We start from the raw sequence: 27,264 nt of genomic DNA on the forward strand, positions 1-27,264 counted from the left end.
TTATATTCATATTTATTGATACAATTTTTCTATGAACATGTTTGAAATGCTGTAATCATAATTTATATGAATATTCTATATTACCTTACATATAAGAATTATAATATTCAAATATTAAATATTTCAAACACTGAGCCACCTATTTACTGCTTTTTCTGTGTTCCTGCAATATCATCACTGGGAAGTAGAACCCCTGACTATTACTGTATCTTTTCATTAAAAAGTAATAGGGGCCAGAGAGATAGCACAGTGGTAGAGCATTTGCTTTGCACGTGTCCAACCCTGGATTGAAGCCAGTTCGATTCCTAGTTTCCTGAACCTGCCAGGAGAATTTCTGGGTGCAGAGCCAGGAGTAACCCTGAGCACGGTCGGATGTGATCCAAAACCAAAAATAAAAAAAAGAAGTATTTACGTAATCACATTTTTTATAAATAAGAAGCATAATATTATAACGTTGCTAGCTACAAGTTGTGAACATTTATAATTTATACTAACGACTTCTTTCTCCTCTTTCCTTACTTTCTCTCTTCCTCTTTTCTTGATACAGGCGTAAAAATTATCCAGTTATCACAGCTAACTTCATTTTGGAAAATTCACCTTGATTTCTACTGAATACAAAATGAACATGTGGTTGATGGTCAGTCAATTTGTGATACTATTATCTTCTGCACTATCCCTATCAGGTAAGACACATTCTTTGTATATAATACTTAACTTATATGATAACTTTATATACTACTTAACTTATTTTAATATAATAAACATGTATAGTCATGATATTGCTGAGTTAATTTTTGACACTGTAATGAACTTAAACTAACTTTTTATTCTTACTTTCCATTTAAATGTCTTAAGGTATAGTCAATTATATATAGTGGTATTAAAATCTGTATCTCTAGAAAGAGAAAAATGTTCCCTGCTATGTAGAATTTGTCAAATCATGTTCAGTAAATGTCCCTGATCTGGCTAATTTCAATTTGAGACCATTTATTGTAGAATTTGGAAAGATAAACAAAAATTATCATTATGTTGTATACACCATTAAATATGAAGGTTAAACCTCGTTTATACATATATGTATTCGTAATAGGTTTTTCAGCTGCTTATATAAATTCATTGAGTCATTTAAAATTAATATACTTTAATTTTTATTATTTGCTTGTCAGTCTTATAAAAAAATTGAAAATATAAAATTCAAAAAACCCAATAAAACCAAAATCTTAGAAAGAATATACAGGATTGATAAGCTATTATCTAGATGTACAAGGAAAGAAAAAAGATTTTTTTATTTTGGTATCACACCTGCTGATGCTCAGGGGCTACTTTTGCCTCTGTGCTCAGGAATTACTCTTGGCAGTGCTCAGGGTGATATATGATGTTCTAAGGCTCAAACCTGGGTCTGCTGTATGCAAAGGAAGTGCCCTATCAATTGTACTATCACTTTAACCCCCATAAAGGTTCTTATAAATTAACTCAAATATTAAAGGGATATATCATAAAAGAATTCTGTTCAGGAATTATTATTAAAATAATAAATATAAAACAGTATAATATATTAATATGATATATAATATAATATAAAATAGTAAATATTTATGCCATGAAATTGGAGATGGTTGAAAAATGAATAACATCTGGGACTTTTATAACCTGTATAAACTAAGCCAAGAGGAAACAGTTGAACTTGATCAGGAATGATCAAAGTTTGGATGGCTATATCTCACAAACAAAAATATAGGCTCATATGTTTTTACTAGTTTGTTTCTTTAGGTCTCTAAAGAGACCTACTTTCAATCATTTCAGACTGTTCCAGAAAGATTAAGTGAGAGGAACCATCCCAGCTTCTATGAGCCAAATAATATCTTCATAACAAAGCAACATAGACATACTAAAAAAAGAAAATTATAGACTTACATCTCTGATGTAGATACAATACATCTACATTTAATGTAGATCATTAAAAACATTTGAAAATTTTAAAATACAATAATGTGGGGCTGTCAGATTAAACAATGCCCATCACCAGATTGAAAATCAAGCTCCTAGAAGATTGCTGTACAAGTCTGAAAATGGTGACATGACACAGTTAGTGCGTGCATGCTGACTTGGTCAAGTTTGCAAGATGTGGACATTAGGGAGTGAAGTTGAGGCACTGAGGAAATGCACACCATGATCTGATCTTATTGACAGAAAAAAGTAGCATGGACTGTGAGAATGGCTACTACAGATGCCCACCTTTGGAGTGACGCCTAAGAATTGCTCTGCTTGTGGACATCATTTTGCCTAACTTGGCTGTGTTTTCACAACTCATGCCCAGCCTAAATTGAAATAAGGTTCCTTCATGAAGAGAAAAGATTGGCCCTTAGATAGATAAAAGCAAAAACCAGCAACTGCAAGTGGCAGTGGGCAGCTCATGTTGAATCAAAAGGACCATTTTAAACTCAGGCAAGTCATCATAAAAGAGCACAGTCTCTCTGCCTCATTCCAGGGCCACACACTTCAAGCACAGGAGCCACACAACATTAAAAATTACCACTACCGCTTTCTGCTGTAGGCTGGAGTGGTTGCTGTCGAAATGGGCAAGTTTATGAAACAGGGAAGGTGGTCCTGGTCCTAGCTGGATGCTACTCAGGACGCAAAGCGGTCATCATCAAGAAAATTGATGATGGTACCTCAGACTGTCCCTACAGCTATTCCCTGGGGGCTGGAATTGATTGCTATCCACGCAAAGTGACAGACGCCATGGGCAAGAAGAAAATGACCAAAATCCAAAGATCAAGTCTTTCTTTCATGAAAGTATATAACTATAATCACCTTATACCCACAAGCACATAACTCTGTAATAAATGATGGGTAGCCATCATTTATGGGTAGTCAGATGTCACAGACTTCAGACTTAAAAAGGCTGTAAGAAACAGAGAGGGTCATTTCTTAAAAATCAAAGGACATGAACAGGAGGAAGAAATCACCTTCCTGAATATATATGTACCCAATGAAGGGCCAACAAAATACTTAAAACAACTGCTAATAAATTTGAGGAATGACATCACTAACAACACAATAATACTGGGAGATTTCAACATTTTTTGTCTTCTCTTTATAGATCAGAAAGACTAAAACTTAACAAGGATATACTAGCCTTGAATTAAGGTATAAAAAGAGTGGTTTAATAGACATATATAGGGCTTTTCGTCCCCACAAAGCTGAATATACATTATTTTTGTTTGTTTGTTTTGGTTTTTGGGCCACACCTGGTGACACTCAGGGGTTACTCCTGGCTATGTGCTCATATCTCTCTCCTGGATTGAGGGACCATATAGGATGCCAGGAGATCTAACCACAATCTGTCCTAGGTCAGTGGCGATCAAGGCAATGCCTATCACCGTGCCACTGCTCTGGTCCCTGATTATACATTCTTTTCTATTGCACATGGAACGTTCTTCAAGAATGTTGGATCATTTTCATGGTGGATCATATAACATGCTGGTTGGTTCATTTACATACCCCATAAACTCAAGAGGATCTAATGGTATCAACCTATCCTTCTCAGACTATGGTGCTTGGAAATGGAAGTGAATTATAAACAGAAATGGAGAAACAACTTTAACACCTGGAAATTAAATAGCTCACTACTGAACAATTAGTATGAGAGAGGAAATCAAAGAGGAAATCAAGTGATTTCTGGAAACAAATGAGAATGAAGGTATGGATTATCATAATTTGTGTGATACAGCAAAGCAATATAGCAAAATTTATAGCTTTTCAATCATTCTTCAAGAAGGAAGAAAAGGCCTATATAAATAATTTAATGGAAGAGCTTGAGAAGTTGGAAAAGGATCAACAAAAAAGCCAAAAGAAAGTAGGCAGAAGGAAATAATAAAAACATAGATCAGAAATCAATGAAATGGACACCAAAAAAACAACAACAAAGACCAATGAAAGTTAAATTTGGTTCATTGAAAAAGTAAGATCAATAAAACTTTAGCAAGACACACAAAGAAAGAGAGAAACTTAATAACTGAATCAGAAGTGAAAAGGGAATTTCCCCTATAGATACTACAGGTATTAAAGGGTTATCAAGATGACTTTTAGAATCTTTATGCCACAAAGCAAGGGAACCTGAAAAAAAATGAATTACTAATTTTGATTTCTATAACTTCTCAAGGTTGAAACAAGATAATCTGGAATATCTATCAAACAGACCAACCACTGCTGAGGAAATGAAAAGTGTTCAAAAGAATTCAATAACAAAAGCCCAGATCTAGATGGATTCACTAGTGAATTTTTTCATTCCTTTAAAAAGAACACACTACCAGACATTTTCAGGCTCTTCCAGGAAACTGAATTAACAGAAATACTCCCAAACATTTTCTTTTCTGTTTTTTTTTTTCCTTTTTGGGCCACACCCTGTGACACTCAGGGGTTACTCCTGGCTATGTGCTCAGAAATCTCTCCTGGCTTGGAGGACCATATGGAATGCCATAGATCGAAACAAGGTTTGTCCTGGATTGGCCACTTTTAAGGCAAATGCCCTACCACTGTGCTATGGCTCTGAATCAAACATCAACTTAATTTCAAAATAGAGAGAATTACACACACAAAAGAGAATTACAGGCCTATATTCCTTTATTCCTTGATGACTATAGGTTGCAAAGGTCCTCAACGAAATACTAGAAAATTAAATCTAACAAACCATTAAGAAAGATATACACGAATAACAAGTAGGATTCTTCACAGGATGCAAGGATGGTTTGACATACCCAAGGCAATCATTATAATATACATATTAATAAAAGTAAGAACACAAGTATACAAATATAACAATAGATGCAGAGGAAGCTTTTGACAAGGTTCATGGTAAAAATGCAAGAAGATGGGAATTGAAGGAATTTTTCTCAATATAGTCAAAGCTATTTAACATAGCCCATTGCAAAGATCCGTAATGGGGAACAACTAAAAGCCTTTTCTCCAAAATTGCTCCCTATCACCACTTCTATTTGATATAATTATGGAAGTATTTGCCTTAGCAATTAGTCAAGAAAAACGTCCATGGTATTCAGATAGGAAAGGAAGAAGGCAAGCCCTCCTTGTTTGCAGAGAGTATGATACTATAACTAGGATATTTTAAGGATTACAACAAAGCTTCAAGAAAAAAATATGCTTGTATAGTAAAGTGAAGTCTATTAAATTAACATGCACAATGTCCATTGCTTTTCTATGTACAAATATTTTAAAGGAAGAAAGATATTAATAATCCCACTCATAATTGTGCTTAAAAAAATCAAGTAACATACATTCAATTTAACCAAGGAGGTAAAAAGCCTTTTACAAAGATAAGTATAAAACACTTCTTTGAGAATTAAAAGAAGAGACAAGGTAATTAAAAATTATTCCCTCCTCATGGGAGGATTAATATCATTAAATTAAATACTCCCCAAAGTAATGTACAGATAAAATGCAATTCCTATAAGAATATCGATGACCTTTTTCATAGAAGTGGATCAAATGCTCCTTAAATTTATTGGGAACCACAAATGTTTAGGAATAGCTAAAGTAATCCTTGGGGAAAAAGAAGATGGGCCATGTTATTTCTCCCAACATTGAACTATACTATAAAGCAGTTGTCACTAAAACTGCATGGTACTGTAATAAAGTAAGACCTTTACATTAATGGAATTAATTTGAATATTCTGAGACTGACTCCTACATCAATTAATCTTTGATAAAGGGGCAAGAAATAAAAAGTGGAGCAAGGAAAGCCTCTTCAACAAGTGGTATTGGAAAATTGGTAAACTACCATCAAAAAGTGGACTTAGACCTCTGTTTAAAGAGTGAGCTCAGACCTCTGTGCAAATAGGTCAAATTAAAATGGCTTAAATACCTTGATCTCAAACATAAAACTGTAAGATACATAATGGAAAATGTAAGCAGAAGACTCTGTGCGATTGAAGCTAAAGGCATCTTCAAGGATGAAACCAGTGGCTAAGCAAGTGGAAGGAAAGATAAGCAAATAGGAGTACATTAAATTGACACTTTTGTGCCCCAAAGGAAATGGTAACTAGGATATCAAGACTAACCAGCAAATGTGAAAAACTATTCACCAATACCAATCTAATAAGGAGTTAACATCTAAGGTGCTTGTAGACCAAAACAAGAAAAAAACAACTATACCCATCAAAAATGGGAAGAAGAAATGAACAGTGTTTCCTCAAAGGAGAACTGGTCATAAAGACACATGAAAAAATGGTCCATATCACTAACCATCAGGGTAAGGCAAATCAAAAGAACAATAAGATATCATCTTGGGTATGGTAAATCACACAGATTGGCATACATCACAAAGAAAAAATAACAATTATTGCTGGTGAGGATATGGGAGAAAGGGACTCTCAGCTACTGATGATCATTAGTTGACTTTAGGGAAAACAATATGGATAATTCCTACGTAAACTAGAAATTGAGTTTCCATTTGGTCTAGCAATATGTTTAGATATGTCCAAGGAAGCCAAAAGCACAATACATATAAGCCATCTACTTCCCTGTGTTTATTGTACCACTATTTACAATAGTCAGAATTTGGAAATAACCCAAATTTCAGAGAACAAATGAGTGTCTAACAGAACTCTGATCCATTTACATATTGCAATACTTTGCAGCTTGTGGGGGAAAATGAAATCATGAAATTCACTTATACATGGATGGATATGAAGATTATTGTGCTAAGAGAAATGAGTCAGAGAGGGAGGGATAGACAGAATAATCTCACTCATCTGTGGTATGTAAGAAAAAATGATAGTATTGTAATAATAATAATAATAGAGATGAGAGCCAGGAGGACTAGTTTATGGTAGGGAGCTTACTGCAATTTGTGGAGTGGTACAGTTGGGGTAGAGAAGGGACCACTAAGAGAATGATAATTGTAATTGATTACACTGGATAAGAGAGGGAGGGATAGACAGAATAATCTCACTCATCTGTGGTATGTAAGAAAAAATGATAGTATTGTAATAATAATAATAATAGAGATGAGAGCCAGGAGGACTAGTTTATGGTAGGGAGCTTACTGCAATTTGTGGAGTGGTACAGTTGGGGTAGAGAAGGGACCACTAAGAGAATGATAATTGTAATTGATTACACTGGATAAGAATTTGTTTTTGAATAGAAATAAAGTAATAAGCAAAAGTATCCTTCTTATCAAAAGTACATACTACAGTGTCTAAAAGGGCAAACTAGGGGAAGAAGGCATAGAAAGGAGAGAGAGAGACAGAGACAGAGAGATAAGGGGGGAGAGAGGTGATAAACTGGGACATCTTTTTTGGGAAATGTAGATCTGTTAAGGTGGTTTCATTGTAAGGCCATAACAGAACCATTAACAACTCTATGACCATGGTGTTTAAATAAAAGGAAAAAAAGATAATTATAGCAAAATAACTAAATACAACAATGCAGAAAAATACAAAACCCATTATTAATATAATTTATCCTTGTGAAGCAAGGATGGTTTACGATTCACAAGTCAATCAATTTAATGGTGTCATAACAATACAAAGAAAAATTAATACCATTCAGTCATACAAATTTCATGAGAAGGAAGTATTTTAAAACACCCAACCTCAATAAGCACTCAATAAAATGGAGATAGAAGAGACTTTCTTTAATACAGTTGAAGCCATTAACCACAAAACAACAGAGTTTTTGTGGCTAACAATTTATGGACACATCATAATGAATGGTGAGTAACTGGAAGCCTTCTCTCTTGGTTTCAAGCAGAAAACAATGTTGCCTATTCTTATTCAATATAGTATTGGGATTTGTAGCTTTAACAATTAGGCACAAAAGAGTTTTATCCAGATTGGAAAAGAAATCAAATTACTGCCATTTACAGGTGACCTGGTATTATATTCAGAGAACACCAAGGAAATCATCAAAATAAAAATCATAAAAACAATAGTCTTGAGTTAAATAACATGCTATAAAATATAAAATATAAAATATAAAATTCAGAAATATCTGGCATTCTTATTTGGAAACAATGAAATAAAATATTAAAATATTAATATTAAAATATTAAAAGAAATTTTTTTACTCTTATTATGCCTCAAGATAACCGAATAATGGGATCAGAATGATAGTACATCAGGTAAGGCACAGTGTTGCTTGCAGGTGATCTGTGTTAAATACCTGAATCCTTATATGGTTCCTTAAGCCATCAAAATGAGAATAGAGAACTAAGAGGGATAAGGGCCTAAATATAGAAAAAATATCACAAAATTTGAAATTAGTTTTTTTAAAAAAAGTTATAGCCATATAAAGAAATCTATATAATTCACTACTGAAAGAAATAAAAGACAAAGAGGTGGAAACACAATCCCTAAAAAGAAGTATCATTGTCAAATTAGAGAAAGGATGATTGGGGCCAGCGAGGTAGCGCTAGAGGTAAGGTGTCTGCCTTGCAAGTGCTAGCCAAGGAAAGATCGTGACCGCAGTTCGATCCCCCGGCGTCCCATATGGTCCCCCCAAGCCAGGCGCAATTTCTGAGCACTTAGCCAGGAGTAACCCCTGAGCACCAAATGGGTGTGGCCCGAAAAAACCAAAAAAAAAAAAGAAAGAAAAAAGAAAAAGAAAAAGAATTATTGTCAAAATGACAAAAACATTCAAAGCAATGTACAGATTAAACATAGTTTTTAAAACTGTTTGGGACATTTTATTATAATATTTTATTATAATATTTTTTATCAATTGCTTTATTTACAAACTGTAATTACAAAATTGTTCATTGTTGGGTTTCAGTCATAGAATGTACACTATGGGGCCAGAGAGATAGCATAGAGGTAGGACATTTGCCTTGCATGCAGAAGGATGGTGTTTCGAATTCTGGCATCCCATATGGTCCCCTGAGCCTGCCAGGAGCAATTTCTGAGTGTAGAGCCAGGAGTGACCCCTAAGCAATGCCGGGTGTGACACAAAAACCAAAAACCAAAAACCAAACAAAAAAGAATGTTCATTCGGTATATTTCTAGGTGTGCTATGGCTGAATCATATGGAGCTCAATTTCTAGTTTCTTTATGAATGTCCATATTAAAAAAAAAAAGCTGGACCCTTCTGCATTTTCACCAAAATTCAGTGAAAGAATTCATTTTTTCTTTGCATTTAAGCCAGAACTGGTTGTTCTTTTTCTTTGTGATGTGTGTCAGTCTCTGTGGTGTGAGATACCTCATTGTTTTGATTTGCATCTGACTCATGATTAGTGATATGTAGCATATTTTCATGTGCCCTTTGGTCTTCTATATTACTTCTTTAAGGAAATATTTGTTTATTTCTCCTCCCCTATTTTTGATGGGGTTAGATGATATTTTTCTTTTCAAGTTCAATCAGTTCCTTATATATCTTAGATATATAGTGCTGCAAGGTTCGCAAAGGTCAGCTGGTCCCAGCTGCTGTTTGGGGCTTTGTGGACCAGCAAGTGCTGCTCTGGTCACCAAATTCTTTCCTTTTTACCTGGCATGACAGGAGGCCATGTCCAAGTTGTGTGTTTAGGTGGCATGTCCAGTTTTTTTTTTTTTTGGCATCAGCATAATTTTAGCATCATAGAAATGATTTGGGAGTGTTTTTGTTATTTAAATTTCCTGGAAAAGCTTGAAGATGCTTGACAGTAGCTTCTCTTTAAAGGTTTGAAAGAATTCAAACCTCGGAGTTATCCAGTTCAACTGTCATATATCAACAGTTCAGCAGTGAACTGTTTAATTTCCAAAATTTAAAATTATTTCTCCATGTCTGCTTGAAATTCATCACTATTTTCAGTACTTCATCATCAAACAAGATAGAAGGAAAAATTTCTACCCTCTTCATTTTATGGAGGTCTGTTTTATGACTCAGAATGTGGTCTATCTTGGAGAATGTCTTTGTGCATTGGAGAAAAATGTATATCCAGGTTTCTGGTGATGAAGAGCTCTCTATATATTTAGCCAGAGCCAGTATATCTTTATTAAGTTTTAGCCTAGTTTACCTATCAGGGTGTGATAAGACAGAATTGTAATCTCCCACTATTTTTCTGTTGCTTTTGATGTCTTTCTTCAAGTTTATCAGCAGTTGTTTTAAGTAGTATGCTGGCCCATCTTAAAAAGACATAAATTTGTTCACTTTGCTTAGTAAGAAATATCTATTTATGTCTTTTATTATCTTTTTAAGTCTAAACTCTGTCTCTTCTGGTTTTAGTATAGCCACCACATCTTTTTAAGGGAGTTGTTTATTTGAATGATTGTTCTCCAAACTTTCACTTTTAGTCTCTATTTGCTCCAAGTATTCCAGTGTGTTTTTCTATTAATATTCTAGGCAGTCAAATGCTAAATTAAATTTTTTAATTCATTTTTCCACTCTGTATTTTTTTTATCCCCACCCCACTCTGTATTTCTTAACTGGTACATTTAATCTATTGATTTTAAAACAGATTATTGTCATGGAACTAAGTGTCATCTTTTTGTAGGAGCTTGATGTGTTACTTGAGTCTGTCTTGTCTTGAAGTAGATCCTTCAGTTCTTCTTTTAAGGTTGGTTTGGGTCTTCTTTTAAGGTTGGTAACGTTTCTAAGCTGTTGGATATCCAGCAAACTGTGTATATTTTCTTTAAGCCTGAATGTAAATCTGGCTGGGTGAAATATTCTTGGTGAGCATTCATATCATTGAATTTTTCCTTTTTATGCCACCACTGCCTTTGCATCTTGAAGGTTCTTCTGATAAATCTGCTATAATTCTTAAGGATGCTTCTTTGTAATTTTTCTTTTTAATATTACTGCCTTTGGTATTATTGGGCCCTATCTGTAGTACTCATCATTGTGACTAAAATGTTCCTTAGGGTGCTTTCTTTGAATCTCTTGCAACTGGTACTCTTTGGGCATCCAGGATATATTAAAATGCACTCTTTACCTCAGGGATTTACCTCTGCAATAATGTCCAATGATTTTTTTTATTGAGATTTTTTTTTCCCCTGAGCCTCTTGGATTCCAGGGAATTTTATGTTTGAGTTTATCCCAGAGTTCTATTTCATCTGTTCACAATCTTTGAGGATTTTTTTTCATTGTCTGATAGTTAAGGCTATTTTCCAACCTTGTCTGTTGTATAAATTTGTTATGCAGCTTATCTTCTAGCTCATTGATTCTGTCCTCAGCCATTATTACTCTGCTGGGAATATCTTCCAGTGAGTTCTTCATTTCATTTAATAAATTTTATTTCCTTATTATTTCAGTTATCATTTCTAGTTTCATAGCTTCTTGAGTCTTCATTGTGCTTCAGTTTGTTCCATGCTTTCTTTGAATTCTTTGAACATCCTCCATATTTCTTCTCTAAAGTCCTGATCTGAGAAGCTATATAGGTGGTTAGTACTTGTTGTTTCTTGAGAACTGCCATCTTCATTTTCTAAGCATAGTGGAGACCTGTATTGTTTCCCCGTTGTTACCCTTACTGTGTAGTGTTTTCCATGTTCTGTGTTGGGGTTCTTGGACTAGGAGAAATGCAGGGTCACGGATGTATATCTGGTTTTGTTCTTCTGGTGGGGCCATGATTTCCTTTTCTTCTAAGTCCTGTATGCAGTTGAGAATCTGATTCTCTGTTCCTGCTTTGACCCTCTAGGCAAAGTGAGATTCATCTGCTCAGTGAGTTTACAGACTTAGAGTGGAAGCTGAGTTTCTTCTCTGGCTCTCTCCTTCTGACAAGGCCATTCCTCTATTTATGATATTTATGATAAAGACATAGATCAAATGCTAGTAATTTGTGTGAAATAATGATAATATGCCAGACAATCAAAGTACTCCTTGTAAAATAAAAGATAGGAAGCTTTTATCTCCTAACTCAAATTTTAATTAAGTTTATAGTAATCTACTGAAATAAGATACTTTAGACCAATGCAATAGAATTTACAGCTCAGTGGCCAGGTGTATTAACACCTAATTTGTAAAATGGAGCTAATGTGATATTGAGAGAAAAAGGTATTTTCAACAAATGGTGGTTAGAAAACTGCTATGAAATGAACTTAGGGTCCTATTTCAGATCATACATGAAAGTTAAATCAAACTGGTCCAAGAGATCATACCATAATCTACATAGACTGAGGAACACATAGATAGAACTATACATGCAATAGACGTTAGAGGCGTGGTTCAATGTAAATTGGAATAAACAGACAAATGTTGCTATGTAAAATTAAAGGCTTCTTTATTACATGAGAAATGATTATTAGAATAAAAGACACACCAAGAGACTGGGTGGAAACATATAACAAATGTGTATTATCCAAGATTTATAAAATACTTGTAACATTTAAACAAAAAAGTAAACATTAACTATGAAAAATTGGTGTAAGAGAATATAAAAACATTCAAAGGAACATTAGGTAGAAGATATAGTATGTTCTTTATTTATCATTACTGAAATTAAAATAAAATAACAAGATATCACTTTACACCAGTGAGATTAGCCCAAATCAAAACAATAACAGCAAATGATTTGGCATGAGAATAACCACTGGTTGAGGCTTTTGGAAAAACTGACAGTTCTCAATTGACTGAGAATTAATTTCCCATATAAGCAAGCATTCTATTTATTGGCAAATAAATCTGGAAACAACCCAGATTTTCAGCTAAATTCTGAAAACAACCCATATGTCCAAGAACTGATGAATGGACAAAGAAATGGACATATTTACAAAGTGCAATACTGCTCACTTTAAGAAAGGATAAACTCATGTATTTTGTTGCTACATGAATAGAACTGGATTGTATGTTGAGTCAACTCAGAAGAAGACATAGAGACACAAAAAGATCTCTCTCAGATGTCGTATATAAATAAGCATAGCAAGGGTGTAACAAATGGCCACAGGGAACAGTATTGGTTTAGAATTGATCTATATCATCAAGCTTTCTATGGAAGTGAGATGGAATGAAGGGGAACACTGGAATTGGAAAGTCTGAGACAATAATGGAGGAAATTGTTGTAGTGAATGGTGCGCTTTATGCCTGATGTGTTGTATGCATAATGCCATATTGACTGTAAATCATGGTGACTTAACATTTTTGAAAGGGAAGGAAAGGAAACAAAAAAATGTTTTCACAGCATTATAAATAAAATAGCATTGTACTAAGTACGTACATAAATAAAATGGTTCTGGGCCCGTAGTGATAGCACAGCGGCGTTTGCCTTGCAAGCAGCCGATCGAGGACCAAAGGTGGTTGGTTCAAATCCCGGTGTCCCATATGGTCCCCCGTGCCTGCCAGGTGCTATTTCTGAGCAGACAGCCAGGAGTAACCCCTGAGCACCGCCGGTTGTGGCCCAAAAATCAAAAAAAAAATGGTTCTATATTTTTAGGAAAATCAGGCATATTACAAAAATAAAATATTTCTATCTTATAAAGATTAATATGGAGGATAAACAAATAGTTCTTACATGAAGAGGGGCATTTTGTTTTTTAATGAAAACATTATGTTTTCTCTCAGTGAGTTTTTCTAATACCTTTATGTCAAATAACATAAATCCATCCTTTTATGTACTCCTATCATGAACCTTATAACCTTCCATTGTACTTAGTTTGCATTAAAAATGTATTTTTGGTTTGTTATTTTTGAGCCACAGCCAACAGAGCCTAGGTCTTACTTTTAGTTCTGAATTCAGGAATCACTCCTTGTGGACTTGAGGGAACATATGGGTTGCCAGGGTCAAACCTTGATTCAAAACAAGTGCCACCATTAGTCTAGCATTCTGGCTCCAGTGTGTAACAATATTGATGGTACTTAATTATGCAAAATTGCATATTATAACTTCATTCATACTTTGTAAACCTTTTGTAGTAACATTATGATTTATTTTTCAAAATATTAAGCTAATTATATTAATACTAAGAAGTTTTACTATTTTTATCAGAAATTAATATTCTATAATTAGTAATTAAAAAGATGAGATATAACTGAAAATATAGGTTGCTATTTTAAATTTATTAGTAAATTCTTAATGTCATTATCTCAATTATTTCTATAATATTTGAACATTTTAGAGGAACTTTTATATTGAAATATTTTTTTCTTTTCATTTTAGAGTTTTCATGGCATAGAAGATATGGTCATGGAGGTGAGTTGATGAAAGGGTAAAGGTTTAAATTACTTCTTTTTCAAACTGTAAAATAAAAAATTAAGGGCAACTGGCCAAGTTTAAATCACTTGAACATTTCGGAGGATGATTTTTTGGGGTTTATAAAGGAACCTTGTTTTCCAAAATTTTTGTACAATTATACCACAAATCATCGTGTCAGATGACTATAAAAAATTGAGTACAATTATTTCAGCATATTTTTCTGCATATTTTATACAATTTTATGCTAAATTTTAAAGCAATATTTTAATTTTATAGATACTTAAGTCCTTTTGAAAGTTTTGCTTTGTTGGACATAATTGATTCATAATTGATTCACAGTTGAACCATAGGATTTACTTTATCAGTTAAACAATTTAACATTTATTGCTGACCTAATAAATGCAATTAATATTGTTTATTTCTTAAATTTTTTGTTTATTTGGAACACACAAAGCAGTGCTCAGGACATACTCCTAGTTCTTTGCTCAGGGAATTTGCAATGCTGGAACTTACATATGCAAAGTATATTTGATTTCTTTGATCTGATTATTCAGTCTTAACTGATTTCCTTTGTGGAATTAAGGCATATTTACCAAGGGGCATAGAAGGTAACTGGAGCCTTTGAGTATTGCAAATATTTTAAATAGAACTAATTTTAAGTAGAGGAAATAGAATATATAAAATCAAAAGTTTGTGAATATATCTTAGGCCAGTATTTTTGGTTTACAAAGTTCCCACATCAACTATCACTAGTCTGCAAAATGATAGTTTAAAAAAAAGAAATTAAAGGGACTCAAGTTGTCAAAGAAGTTAAATTATCATTTTATCTAAATATTGTGACTTACTTTACTTTCATATGAATAAAGGTGCTGAGTAGTGGCCACCTTGCTTGATATTTTTGAGGAAAGTCTTTTAGTTTTTCACCACTGTTTATGATGGATTAATATAAGTGGTTTGATTATGTAGACATTTGTCCTTTTATCTCATTTTGTTGACTTTTTTGTTATAAATGTAAACTAAATCTTAGCAAATATTTTCTCTGCATCAATTGATATGATATTACTTTTCTTGTTTTCTTTTTCTTTTTCTTTTTATTTTTGGCCACACCTGGAGAATTCAAGGATCATTAATGGCATTTTGTTTGAAGAATCATGGGTGTACCAGGTTCAAACTTGGATCTCCTATTCTTTGAAATATGTCCCCAAATCCATGACCTCAACTCCTTAATTCCACGATTGTATTATTTTTATTATTAATTTTGTTGATATGGTTAAAGTCTAATTTGTATTTTTTAAGATTCTCTTGCACCCCAGAAATAAATCCTACTTAAAGATAGTGCATGGTTCACTGTTAAATCTGATTAAGGTTTTTTTGAGAATCTTTACATCTATGAACATCTGGAATATTGGTTTATAATTTTTATTTTTAGTCATGTTTTCTGGACATATCTTGATCTGGGTTTATGTTTTGACAGAAGAAATTTTTATGATTATGTCTTCACTTTATTTGTTAATAATTGTTCTTTCAGGTTCATTATTTCCTCTGGATTTAGTATGAGAAAATTGATTTATTCTAACAGTTTTTCTTTTTTTTTTACTTATAGGGTGGAATAAAGTTGTTCAGAGTAGTTTCTTATGATATTTTGTATTTCTGTTATTTATATTGTAACTTCTCTCCATTTCATATCTGATGTAATTTATTAGAATTTTGCCTTCTTTATAAGTTTTGTGAAAGGTTTATTTTTCTAGTTTTTTCTTTGGAAAAAATACTCAGTTTCACTGACTTTGTATATTTTTATTTCTAAAAATTTTATTTCCATTCTAATCATGTTTCCTTTCTTGTACTTACTTTGGTTTTATTTCTTGTTCTAAGTTTCTTAAAGTGAGGGATTCCCAAGAGATACTCAGAAGATTTGTAAATCCCACCAATGATTAACAGTCTACAATTCATAGCATGGCCCCAAGACTGTTCTACAGCTTAAGATCTGCAGTACTAGGTGTTCCCAGTATATCATGGGTGTGTTGGGTATTCAAAGCCACTCTAGTGGTGCCTTTGGGTCTTTTGGACTATGCATTTCAGTACTCAGGAGACCACGTGGTGCCAGAAATTCAACCCAATTCAGGTACATTCTAGGCATGTGTCCTAATTGCTGTACCTGGCTCCATCTTTTCATATCTTAAATTAATTTAGCTCTCTATTGCTATGAACTTTCCTTTCACAATGAATTTTGTTGTCCTCAATATGTTGTCTCATTTTTGTCTATTTCCAGAAAGCCTGTTCTCCTTTATGAATATATATGAATGGATTTTTGGCCATTTTTAACATACTATATTAATGTAATTTTTCACCCAATTCAGATATTGCTGCATACTGATACTGATTAATGTACAGTAAAATATTAAAACTGGCTAGGTAAAATATTAATTTTTCTATTATAAATAATTAAGAACCAGAGAGATAACTCAAAGGACTTGAATTTGCAAAGAATTGTATTTTATTTCTGGCACATCATTAAGAATCACAGAAAAAAGGGATAGTGTGTAGAGAATTAAGACAACATATGAGGACCAACTGAAACTAGGGTGAAGAAATACAGCTTTATGAGAAACTAAATACAGATACATCAAAAGGACCTTACATTTAATGAAGTAGATAAATAAATATTGTTTGCAAAAAAGTACATGAAGGGCCCGGAGAGATAGCACAGTGGCGTTTGCCTTGCAAGCAGCCGATCCAGAACCAAAGGTGGTTGGTTCGAATCCGGTGTCCCATATGGTCTCCCGTGCCTGCCAGGAGCTATTTCTGAGCAGACAGCCAGGAGTAACCCCTGAGCACCACCGGGTGTGGCCCAAAAAAAAAAAAAAAAAAAAAAAAAAAAAAAAAAACAAAAAACAAAGTATATGAAAAGACTAAGCAATATAAAAAATAAGACTTGTGTGGAGATCTTTAAACTAGTAACACAAAATACTTTTGTGAAATGATCAAAAGCAAAATCATTTGAATAGAGAATTTAAATATTTTGCAGAGGGGACTAGGATGATAGCACATCAGGTTAGGCATTTGCTTTGCATGTGGCCGACCTGGATTCAATCCCCTGCATCCCATATGGTCTCCTAAGCACCACCAGGAATGAACCCTGGGCACAGAACCAGGAGTCACCCATGAGCACTGCTGGTTGTGGCTCAAAAACAAAAAGAAACAAAAAATAATGTTGCTCAGAATGAGGCAAGTAAATTCTTTTAGTGAAAAATGGAGAAAATTATTTATTGCTTTTTAAATGTATCCAGATTCTTTTTACATAAAATGTTATAATGTAAAAATTATGTTTCTTTTCTTATAGTTTCTGAGGAAGACAAAGGATTTGGACCAATTTTTGAGGAACAACCTATCAATACCATTTATCCAGAGGAATCACCTGAAGGAAAAGTTTCATTAAACTGTAGGGCACGAGCCAGCCCTTTCCCAATTTACAAGTAATGTGACTCACTACTTGTTATGATGTAGATATCAGGAATTTGGGAGAAGGTTATTGAAAGGGTTGGTGTGTTTGCTTGTATGTGGGAGTCCAAGGCTTGATCCCCAGAACCATATGGCTGTTTGAACTCTACTGGGAGCAATTTATAAGCTCCAAGCCAGGAATAAATCAGGAGAACCACCAAGTCCCCCCTGTGAAAAGCCAAAAATTAAAAATCAAAAAGAAAAATAGAAAGGAATATCTGATTAAAGTTTACAGATAAGCACTATGAAACTTTTCTGACATTGAAAGTAATAAGACTTTCTATTAAATAATCCAAGAACATCACAAAATATTAATGCATAAGTTGTTAAAAATAAAGTACTTGTTATTGAAGTAATTAGTAAAATTTCCTCCATATACAAATAATTCATGATTTATTGCATTGATAATGCCACATATGCAAAGATTATGTCAAAGAACTTGACATAGTTCATATAGAAATTGACTCAGAGTGGGGTCAGAGATTTAGTACATGGAATATATTTCTTGTCTTCCATGCAACTGACCTGGGTACTTTCCCTGAACTGCATATGGTCATCCAGAAACTCCAGGAGTGATCTCTGAGCACAGAAAAGGAGTAAGCCATGAGTACAACTGAATGTGGCTATGAAGTAGCTTTAAGCTAGTGGTTCTCATGGTTATGGTGCCAGGATTGAACCTGCATTTACAATACGCAAAGCCAATGCCTATTGCTGTCTCTTTTTTTTTCAACATGGTACACATATTTCTTCACTGTTTCTACCTATTGAGTAATCTTTATAAACATTTTTCTCTGATTCCCTGAGGTGATTGTACTGTGGATTTTCCTATTTTAAAAAGTTTTAAAAATTTAAAAATGCCAACACTTCTAGTTTGATACAAAGTTAAAGGTTAAGAATTTAACCAATGTCCAATGAATTTGAATTTCAGCAGTAAAACTGTGCCATGAGAATAAAGCAAATGACTGATGGAAAACTTGTGCTTCATTGCTTGCCTTAATTAAATGTTGGCATTCAACAAGACTAATTTTAATTCTAAACTTTTCTTGTGGATGTAAAATACCACTTATTTATTTATTTGTTTATTTATTGGTTTGGGCTAGATATGGAAATTGTCCTGGCAAAAACACTTTTTGGAAAATATTTTATTTATAGATTTAATTCTACCCTTAAGGTCTACATAATGGTAGCTTCCCTGTCACTCAGGGGGTAATGAGAAGCCAGGAGCAGAGTCCAGGTAGGTTGCATACAAGACAAGTTCTCCACCCCTGTGCTATCTCTCTGTCTTAAGCTCATACTTTTATAAAAGAGAAAGCTGAGTTCTAAATAATTGAATATTTAAATTGAATAAATCACATTCAGTGTTGAAACACAAGTTTTACGATTTTCAAAACAACTTGTGATTTTTTCCCCACTATAATCCATCTAGATGTGTTGACAACATATCCAAGGCAAATTCTGATAGATGTCCTTCACATTCATGCATGAAATATTAGCAAGTCAATATCTATCTTAAAACTGTATTAATAAAGGTTATCATATAGTATTCTATAAGCATGTGCTGCAATTTTACTGCCTCTCACAACCACCATTTGTCAGATTAAATTTACATTTAAGTTTATACACATTTATTGGCGACAACCAATTTTCTTCTCCGTGCTTCTTTTTGGTAACCACCATTCTAATTTCTTGCTTCGCTGAGTTTTAGTTAGAGAAAACTGCTAAAAGTGGATCAAATATATGCATATATCAACACACACATATATGTATTAATATTGCTTTTTTTTTTCTGGGTTGGGTAGAAAAATGAAGGTTGGCCACAGGCAGTCCTGCTCAGGTGTTAGTCCTAGCTCTGAATTCTAGGGTGACCCCTGGTGGTGCTCAGGATTTAAAACAGGGTTGTTGGTCTCCAAGCTGTTAAGATTTTCACCATACACTCCTAAAAAATGTTGTTACGAAATTTTTTTTAATGCAAAGCTTTGTTTGGAAATCACATTACCAACTTCTTCCTATGAACACTGAAATATCTATAGATTAATGTGGCCTAGCATATTAATGTAGTTACCTGGATAAGAGACACGTGAGTTTTGTGCTCTAATTTGATAGACACTCCCTCCACACAATACCAAGTAATCCTTAGTTTTAGTTTGCCTAATGGATTGAATGAATACAATATATTTTTAAAATTTATTTAATGTTAAGGGTAATACATACTAATTTGGATATATTGTGGAATTTGACATTTCCAGAGTAGTATATGCATGACATGTACTATGATATTTTCTCACTCATGATGATTTGATATCCTGAGTGACTCACTAAATAATATCAAAAGAAAGTGTACTGCTACCATAATATTGACCCTGCTCCCTCTCACCTGGATTTGGATTAGGAATGTATGTCTCAGGCATCTACATAGTAATGATGCTATTGTTTTGTCATCATGCCGAGTCTCCTATCCACTTGATTATAAAATTATGAAAATGAGCGGCATAGCTACTCCTACTACTGCTGTAGTCTTATCTTAATTTTACTAATACAGCTAGATTTAGTTTCTAATCAATTTATTTTTGTCATTTTTCCTCATATATATTGAAATATGTGGCTTGGACACAAAATAACCAGTCTATATTTCATCATTTTTAAATTGTTTGAACAATCTCTTGTTGGAATATGTTGTTAGCAGAATAGAACCCTAATTCAAATAAATCATATAAAAATTACTTTGATATTTGCATCAGATATTTTATTTAATATGTAAAGTAACATTTTAATATAGTTTACTAAGTAATTGTACAATATCCTATTTTTATATAGTTATGAAATTAATATTTATGTTACTATGTGGATCATTAAGTATGTTATATATTTTCATAATTCTAGCTAGTACATTAGTGTTATTAACTATAATTACATGTCTAGAAACAATATGTAACAAAAGTAATGAAACACTTGTCCTTTGGAAACATAATTTATGAAAAGAGAAAATATTCATTCATGTATTTGAACATTTACCATTATATACTAGTGCTAAGTTATAAATGAGACAAGAGATACATAATATATAGTGAATATAAATATTTTTCTAAGCCTTCTGCTAATTATTTGACTTCCCCTGTAGCTGTACCATCATTTGTTTTAGAATTATGTTAACCAGGAACATTGAATATCATCACCTTTGATATGCTATTTATTTCTTTTTTCTATAGATGGAGAATGAATAATGGTGATGTTGATCTGACAAGTAATCGGTATAGTATGGTAGGAGGAAACCTTGTTATCAACAACCCTGACAAACAGAAAGATGCTGGAATATACTACTGTCTAGCATCAAATAGATATGGGATGGTTAGAAGCATTGAGGCCACCCTGAGCTTTGGATGTAAGTAACTGAGACATTAAAATGGTGATTGTAGTTTGGTAAAAATATATGTTATAATGAGACTTCAGTATATAAAGAATTAAGACAAAATTAATGATTTTTTATTTAAAATGTAAATATTTTCTTTGGGATGATGATATATCATATTTTCATAAAGACTATAAGTTAGCATTGATCCTGAAAGAAAATTGTACATTGGAGTGAAGTTGGACTCGGCATGTGATTTAAAAATCAAAATTTTATTACTTTATAATTAGATTACAGTATTCAAATAAAGTTTTAAGAGGGTCCATGTGGTAGTGATTACTTGGAAGGAATGAGGTAGAATTAAGAGCAATCATATTAAGTTGATGTGCAACTGGAATTATTTATTATTTGTAATTTATTATTGTGAGGGTAATTATTAAAAAACAGTATTGAAATTTATCATCTTGGTTTATAGAATTACCTCACCTAGCCACTACCAAATACTCAAGACCATTTAACTTTGCCCCTGTAAGAGACTGGGAATTTAAATTATAGATATAAACCTTGAAACAGAATTGCTGATTGCACTGTGCAACAGAAAAAAAAAGCCATATTTTTAAACAATTTGAGGCAAAATGTCAGATATATTTTCTTACTATAAATGGGATGAGAGAAAGCAAAAGAATTTCAAGAATGGAGGAAATATATTTTTTCACATGTAAAATTTGGTGGCATTGCTATTCACATTAGTGACAACTGAATATTTGGGAATAGGTATGGCATTCAATTGGGGATAACCAAGATACTCAAAATGTTTAAGATGGTTTTAAGTGTTTTATGCAGACAGTAATTTTGAATAATTCCTTTCCTGTGACATATAATATACTAAAAGAATCAAATTTAGAGCTTGGGGAATAGCACACAGCGGAGGGCATTTGCCTTGTGTATGGCCAACCAAATTTTAATCCCCAGCACCCCATATGAAACCCCAACCCAGGCTTTCCAGGAGTAATTTCTGATCGCACAGCCAGGAATAACTCCTGAGTATAATTTGGTGTGACCCCACCAAAAAAAAAAAAAGCAAACAAATTTTAATTAAGGAATAAGATATGAGGCAGATATCAAACAAAACATTGGTAAATTATACAGATTTAAAAAGTAGAAATATTTCTTTAAGTCAAGAAATATGAGTTCCAGCAGTTAGGAAAAATTACAAAAATTAGAACCCAAGAAAGCAGAGAATTTGAAGAGAAAGAAATTGATGATCTTTGCTGTCTATTTTATTTTTTCTTCACAGTTGGTTTCTCCTTCAGGTATGGAAATATCTTGAATATTTCAAATTAGTTTAGCTTTACCAAACCAACTGAGATGAGCTATTAGCAGAAAGCTATGATTTAGTCCCTCTACTTATGGAAAAGAGAGTGAATGTATTTGCCTTCTTGCTTTCATAATTAGATCTTGATCCCTTCCCACCTGAGGAGCGTCCTGAGGTCAGAGTGAAAGAAGGAAAAGGAATGGTCCTTCTTTGTGATCCCCCATACCATTTCCCAGGTACATCGAGCTTCTCTGTGACATAACATTGATGAAACAAAATGACCAGCTTTTATTTTCTTAATAACAATGGTATATTAATTTATCATTATTTTTCAGTATACATTTACCCTTACTTGTAATGAAACTTACTAGTTAATATAACATACTAGTGCATATTGATTCTTTTTTTTTTTTTTTTTTTTTTTTTGGGTCTCACCCGGCAGTGCTCAGGAGTTACTCCTGGCTCCATGCTCAGAAGTCGCTCCTGGCGAGCACGGGGGACCATATGGGACGCCGGGATTCGAACCGATGACCTTTTGCATGAGAGGCAAACGCCTTACCTCCATGCTATCTCTCCGGCCCCATATTGATTCTTTTAATTGTATTTTTAACTTAGTCATAATTCAAAAATGTGTTTATATATAATTTGCAAATAATTTGTATTGTATTGTTTACTCATCAAAATTCCTGTTATATAGAAGACTAGTATAGACATTTTACGTTTTTCTTGAATTACAACATTGGTATTAATATTGGAATTAACAATAACTACTATACTAGAAAGTATAAACACTAGTAAGGAATAAATACATAGTAAATTATTAATCTACTTAGGAGCTTTCATCAGCAAATATAATTATCCAAAGGAGAAATGAGGCTGAGATGGAGCCATAGCACAGCAGTAGGGCATTTGCCTTACATGTGGCCAACCCTTTACAAGGACCCCGGTCTATTACCGGCATCCGGTATGGTTCCCCGAGCCTGCCAGGAGCGATTTCTGATTGCAGAGCCAGGAGTAACCCCTGAGCTCTGCCAGGTGTGACCCAAATTAAAAAAAAAACAACATTTTTATGAGGCTAATTTAAGTGTCTGAGGTCACAGATATATCATTTTATATACTTTTTTAGTATAAATACAGCTAAGATAATATCACCAAAGTACTAATTAAAAGATGCTAATACTATAAGCATGCTAATTACTTTTACTTTTTAATCAAATTTCCATCTTAAATTGTAAATACAAGTTTGCAAGATAATCATTAAAATTTTGTTTTGTTCTTCCATTTCTTTATTTTATTTCTAGGTTAGATATGTATAAGCCTTTTACTTGAATACATAGTGAATTCTATAAATGAAGAATTTAATCTTTAACAAACTTTTTTCTAGATGATCTTAGCTACCGTTGGCTTCTAAATGATTTCCTATATTTATTACAATGGATAAACGAAGATTTGTGTCCTCCAGATAAATGGCAATCTCTACATCGCAAATGTAGAGGCATCAGACAAAGGCAATTATTCCTGCTTTGTTTCCAGTCATTCTATTACAAAGAAGCGTATTCAGCAAATTTATCCCCACTGATTCCATTACCTGAAAGTAAGTATTTTAATGTTTAAACTCTATCGAGAGCACTTAAATTATACCCTAGAGTGGTATAGCTGGATAATATGGAAGCTCAATTTCCAATTTTTTTTTAGGAATCTCCATATTTTCCATAAAGGCTGGACTACACGACTATGCAGAGAATGAGAGTTCCTTTCTCCCCACAATCCCCACCAGCACTTCTTGTTCTTGTTCTTTGTGATGTGTGCCAGTCTCTGTGCATGAGATGGTACTTCATTGTTGTTATGATTTGCATCTCCCTGATGATTAGTGATGTGGAGCATTTTTTCATGTGCCTTTTAGCCATTTGTATTTCTTCTTTGAGGAAGTGTCTGTTCATTTTCTTCTCTCCCTTTTTTGATGGGGGTTTGTAGAATAGCATATGAAATATTGAGTCCCTGGATGGAGGCTGGATGATGGTGAGATGGATGTAGGGGCCTCCATCCCAGGCCACATGCCTGCAACTCCCTATAGTCGGCGGGTCGGAGGGTTTAGCAGGTCTGAGGGTTCAGGCTAGCCTCGAGGAAAAGACTCATAGCAGTCAAGTTTCAAGAGACATGAACCCTTTACTCAGAGCCCTAGCCAACAGGTGTGGCTCCTATCATAACCTTTTACGCTGGATCCATAATCAGCCCTGCATTCTCAACCTTGTCTCTCCTAATTCTTCTCCAACCTGCCAGCACACCTGCTTCTTCCTGCTGCCAGTCTCCTTCCCCAAACCCCCTTCCTGACCCTGAAGCAATTCTTTTGTTACCTACCAAGGACCCCTTCCCAGAAATAGGTTGGTCTTACCATCAGGTAAGGTTACACAGGAAGAATGGGGGTTGGGGATAACAGGGTTAATATATTTTTTCTTGATAAGTTTCTGTCCGTAATATGCTAACCAAAGAAAATAAATTATTATGGTAAAGTTAGCTATGATGATTGTAAAACGAGTAAGAGGACAATTGATTAATTAGAATTTGATTAATTTTTCATTGGTTGCTACCTTTGGTTTAGGATCATGAATTGGTGAGTGTACGTAGGACTACTTCTTACAAAGCATGTAGCCCTTTGAATTTTTCCATGACTCTATTGGGATATTTAAAAGGAATTATTTTATATGATATAAATTAATATATATCTCTCTACTATGAGTTGTTAGAATAGTGGATTAATCCCATAACATCATAGTTTTAAAGACTAGTAAAAAACTTTCATAGTCCTTTCAACAGGCTCCAACAGCATTATTTATTCTGCTTTTTTTAGACGTACCATAGCTTGTTGATAATGAAATCAATAAATTTGCTCATTTCACTTAAGTTGCTGCTATACTCATATACCGAGTTTAAACTTTGAAGAAACACTTTTCTTGTTAAACAGATTTAGGAATGACTCCTGCTACTTTGGAAGTTATGAAAATCTAGAAAATGCCATCATATTACTTTAAATCCATTTTTATTATTCTCATCATAATCTTAACATGTTTTATATTTATTAAATGCTTCTTAACCTGCCTGACTTTTAAAGATGCTCTCCTATGTTCACATTTTTTAAAGAAGCTACTATATTATATTTCCTATATTATTTCAAATTGTTTCTGGAAATTCAATAATATTTATCTATTTAATTGTTGGGGTAACACCTGTGCTCAGTGTTTTTTCTTTTTTTAAATATTTTTAAAATTTATTTTATTGAAAATATTGTGATCTACAGAGTTTTTTCATAGTTTAATTTCAGATTTAGAGCCAGTCAGGGCCATTCCCATCACCAGTGTCAATCTCCTTCCAGCAATGAACCCAGAGTGCATCCTATACCCACCAATCTTTGACCCCTGGCCTGACAGTATAACAGGTCATTTAAATTTAGATTGTTAAAATTTAGGTCTCTTAATTCTATTGTTATTGACTTTAGCTTGGATATTTAGTTTTGTCTTTATTTTTTTCCCCACAGTGCATCAGAGACCACTTGGCCCCTGGCCCCCACCCTTTCTTTATTCCTTTCTTTTTAGTTTTGTAGAAAAATGCAGAAATATATGGTAAAACAAAGTAATCCATATTCCAAGATTCGATGAATCAGTGTTTATTTCTGGCTCTGTGTTCAGAAATAACACCTGTCAGGACTGGGTAGCTATAGGTGATTCTGGGGATTGAATTCAGGGTCAGACAAGTGAAAGGCAAGTAGCCTATCTGCTATATAGGCACTGCAAACCCAGAGTTCTGTTTACTTCTTTTATATTTATTTTTTAAACTTTATTTAAAGAAAATGCTACACATAGTTGACCATAATGCATTAGTTTCCAGGTAAGTGAGAGCAAAGTTATAGAAAAAAATAGAGAAAAATATAAAAGGGTAAAGAAGAAAGTTTTTTAAAAAAGAAGAAAAAATACAGTAGCAAACCTATTTGTGAAAATTATTGTCTCTTTAAAGAAGTCATTAATACAATGGCAGATGTTTTAGTAAACTCTCGTTAGATGTCCATTATGTTAAATGAGTATGCTCCTATAGGGATGACAGCATTAAAGTAAATAAAGTTGTTCATAGACTCAAAGAACTATTCCGAATACTATGATTTTAGGACCATATATTTCAACTGCCAGACTTGGGAAGAAATGGGGGGCTATTGCCCACACTTGTTCCAAAGAGACCTGGTGATATCAGCCTAAAAACAGGCATACCTGGTCAGATTGGTGTCTCCACAGGATTTGTTTATAAGGGTCAGGTGATACGGCAGGGCTATTGGGGAAAGAGTGATTCTGGGTGTTGGAGGCATCAGGCATGGATGGATTCGACTGGGCAAGGGCTTGGCCTATATACTACTTCTTCAGAGGGCCAGCTTTCTGCTGTATGGGGGCCGGTGTACTCATGATCTTTCATGGCTTGGTTTACATCTTGTTCAAGAAAAGAGTGAGATTATGGAGCTAGCCTGGAATGAACATGGTGACTGCATTTATGTTCATGTTTATGGCTACCCAGCTCCCTGGAAGAAGGAAGATACGGGAAAGGGTACCCGTACTTCCTCCCTAAAGCCTGGTGATATTAACCCCAAAACTGGTATACCTGAAGTTTGGTCAGATTGGTGTCTCTGAAAGGAATCTTAGAGAGGCGATGAGGTGGGGCTAAAGTTTCTAATTGGCCCTCCCTCCTCCAGAGATGGCCAGCTTTTCTGTTGCATGTGCTGGATTAGCTATAATCTTTCACAGCTCATTTTTTTATCTCGTTCAAGAAAAGAATGAGTCTATGAAGCTGGTCCAAGTTCTATTTACTTAACTTCATGTCCTGACCCAAATACTGATTCAACAGAATGTCATGTGATCCACGATGAATATAGATTCAGTTCAATGATTAGCTCATTAATCTACATTGTAAGGAAAAGTTTGTCTAAGGGGTGTGCTAATGATTCTTCTACTAAAA

At 33.8% G+C, this 27,264-nt stretch overlaps 1 protein-coding gene across 1 annotated transcript in view; it reads left to right on the forward strand.

Moving 5' to 3' along the window:
• Positions 1 to 27,264, forward strand: part of CNTN1 (contactin 1) — a 241,139-nt gene that overhangs the window by 108,210 nt on the left and 105,665 nt on the right. Inside the window, 10 exon segments of the mRNA XM_049783881.1 lie at positions 548 to 683; positions 14,078 to 14,110; positions 17,454 to 17,586; positions 20,818 to 20,990; positions 22,413 to 22,508; positions 23,657 to 23,683; positions 23,686 to 23,729; positions 23,732 to 23,821; positions 23,823 to 23,843; positions 23,845 to 23,866. Of these exon segments, the coding sequence (XP_049639838.1) occupies positions 620 to 683; positions 14,078 to 14,110; positions 17,454 to 17,586; positions 20,818 to 20,990; positions 22,413 to 22,508; positions 23,657 to 23,683; positions 23,686 to 23,729; positions 23,732 to 23,821; positions 23,823 to 23,843; positions 23,845 to 23,866 (703 nt within the window). The 5' untranslated portion in view covers positions 548 to 619.

This window comes from Suncus etruscus, chromosome 11, assembly GCF_024139225.1.
Source record: "Suncus etruscus isolate mSunEtr1 chromosome 11, mSunEtr1.pri.cur, whole genome shotgun sequence".
In the NCBI taxonomy this organism is placed as follows: Eukaryota; Metazoa; Chordata; class Mammalia; order Eulipotyphla; family Soricidae; genus Suncus; species Suncus etruscus.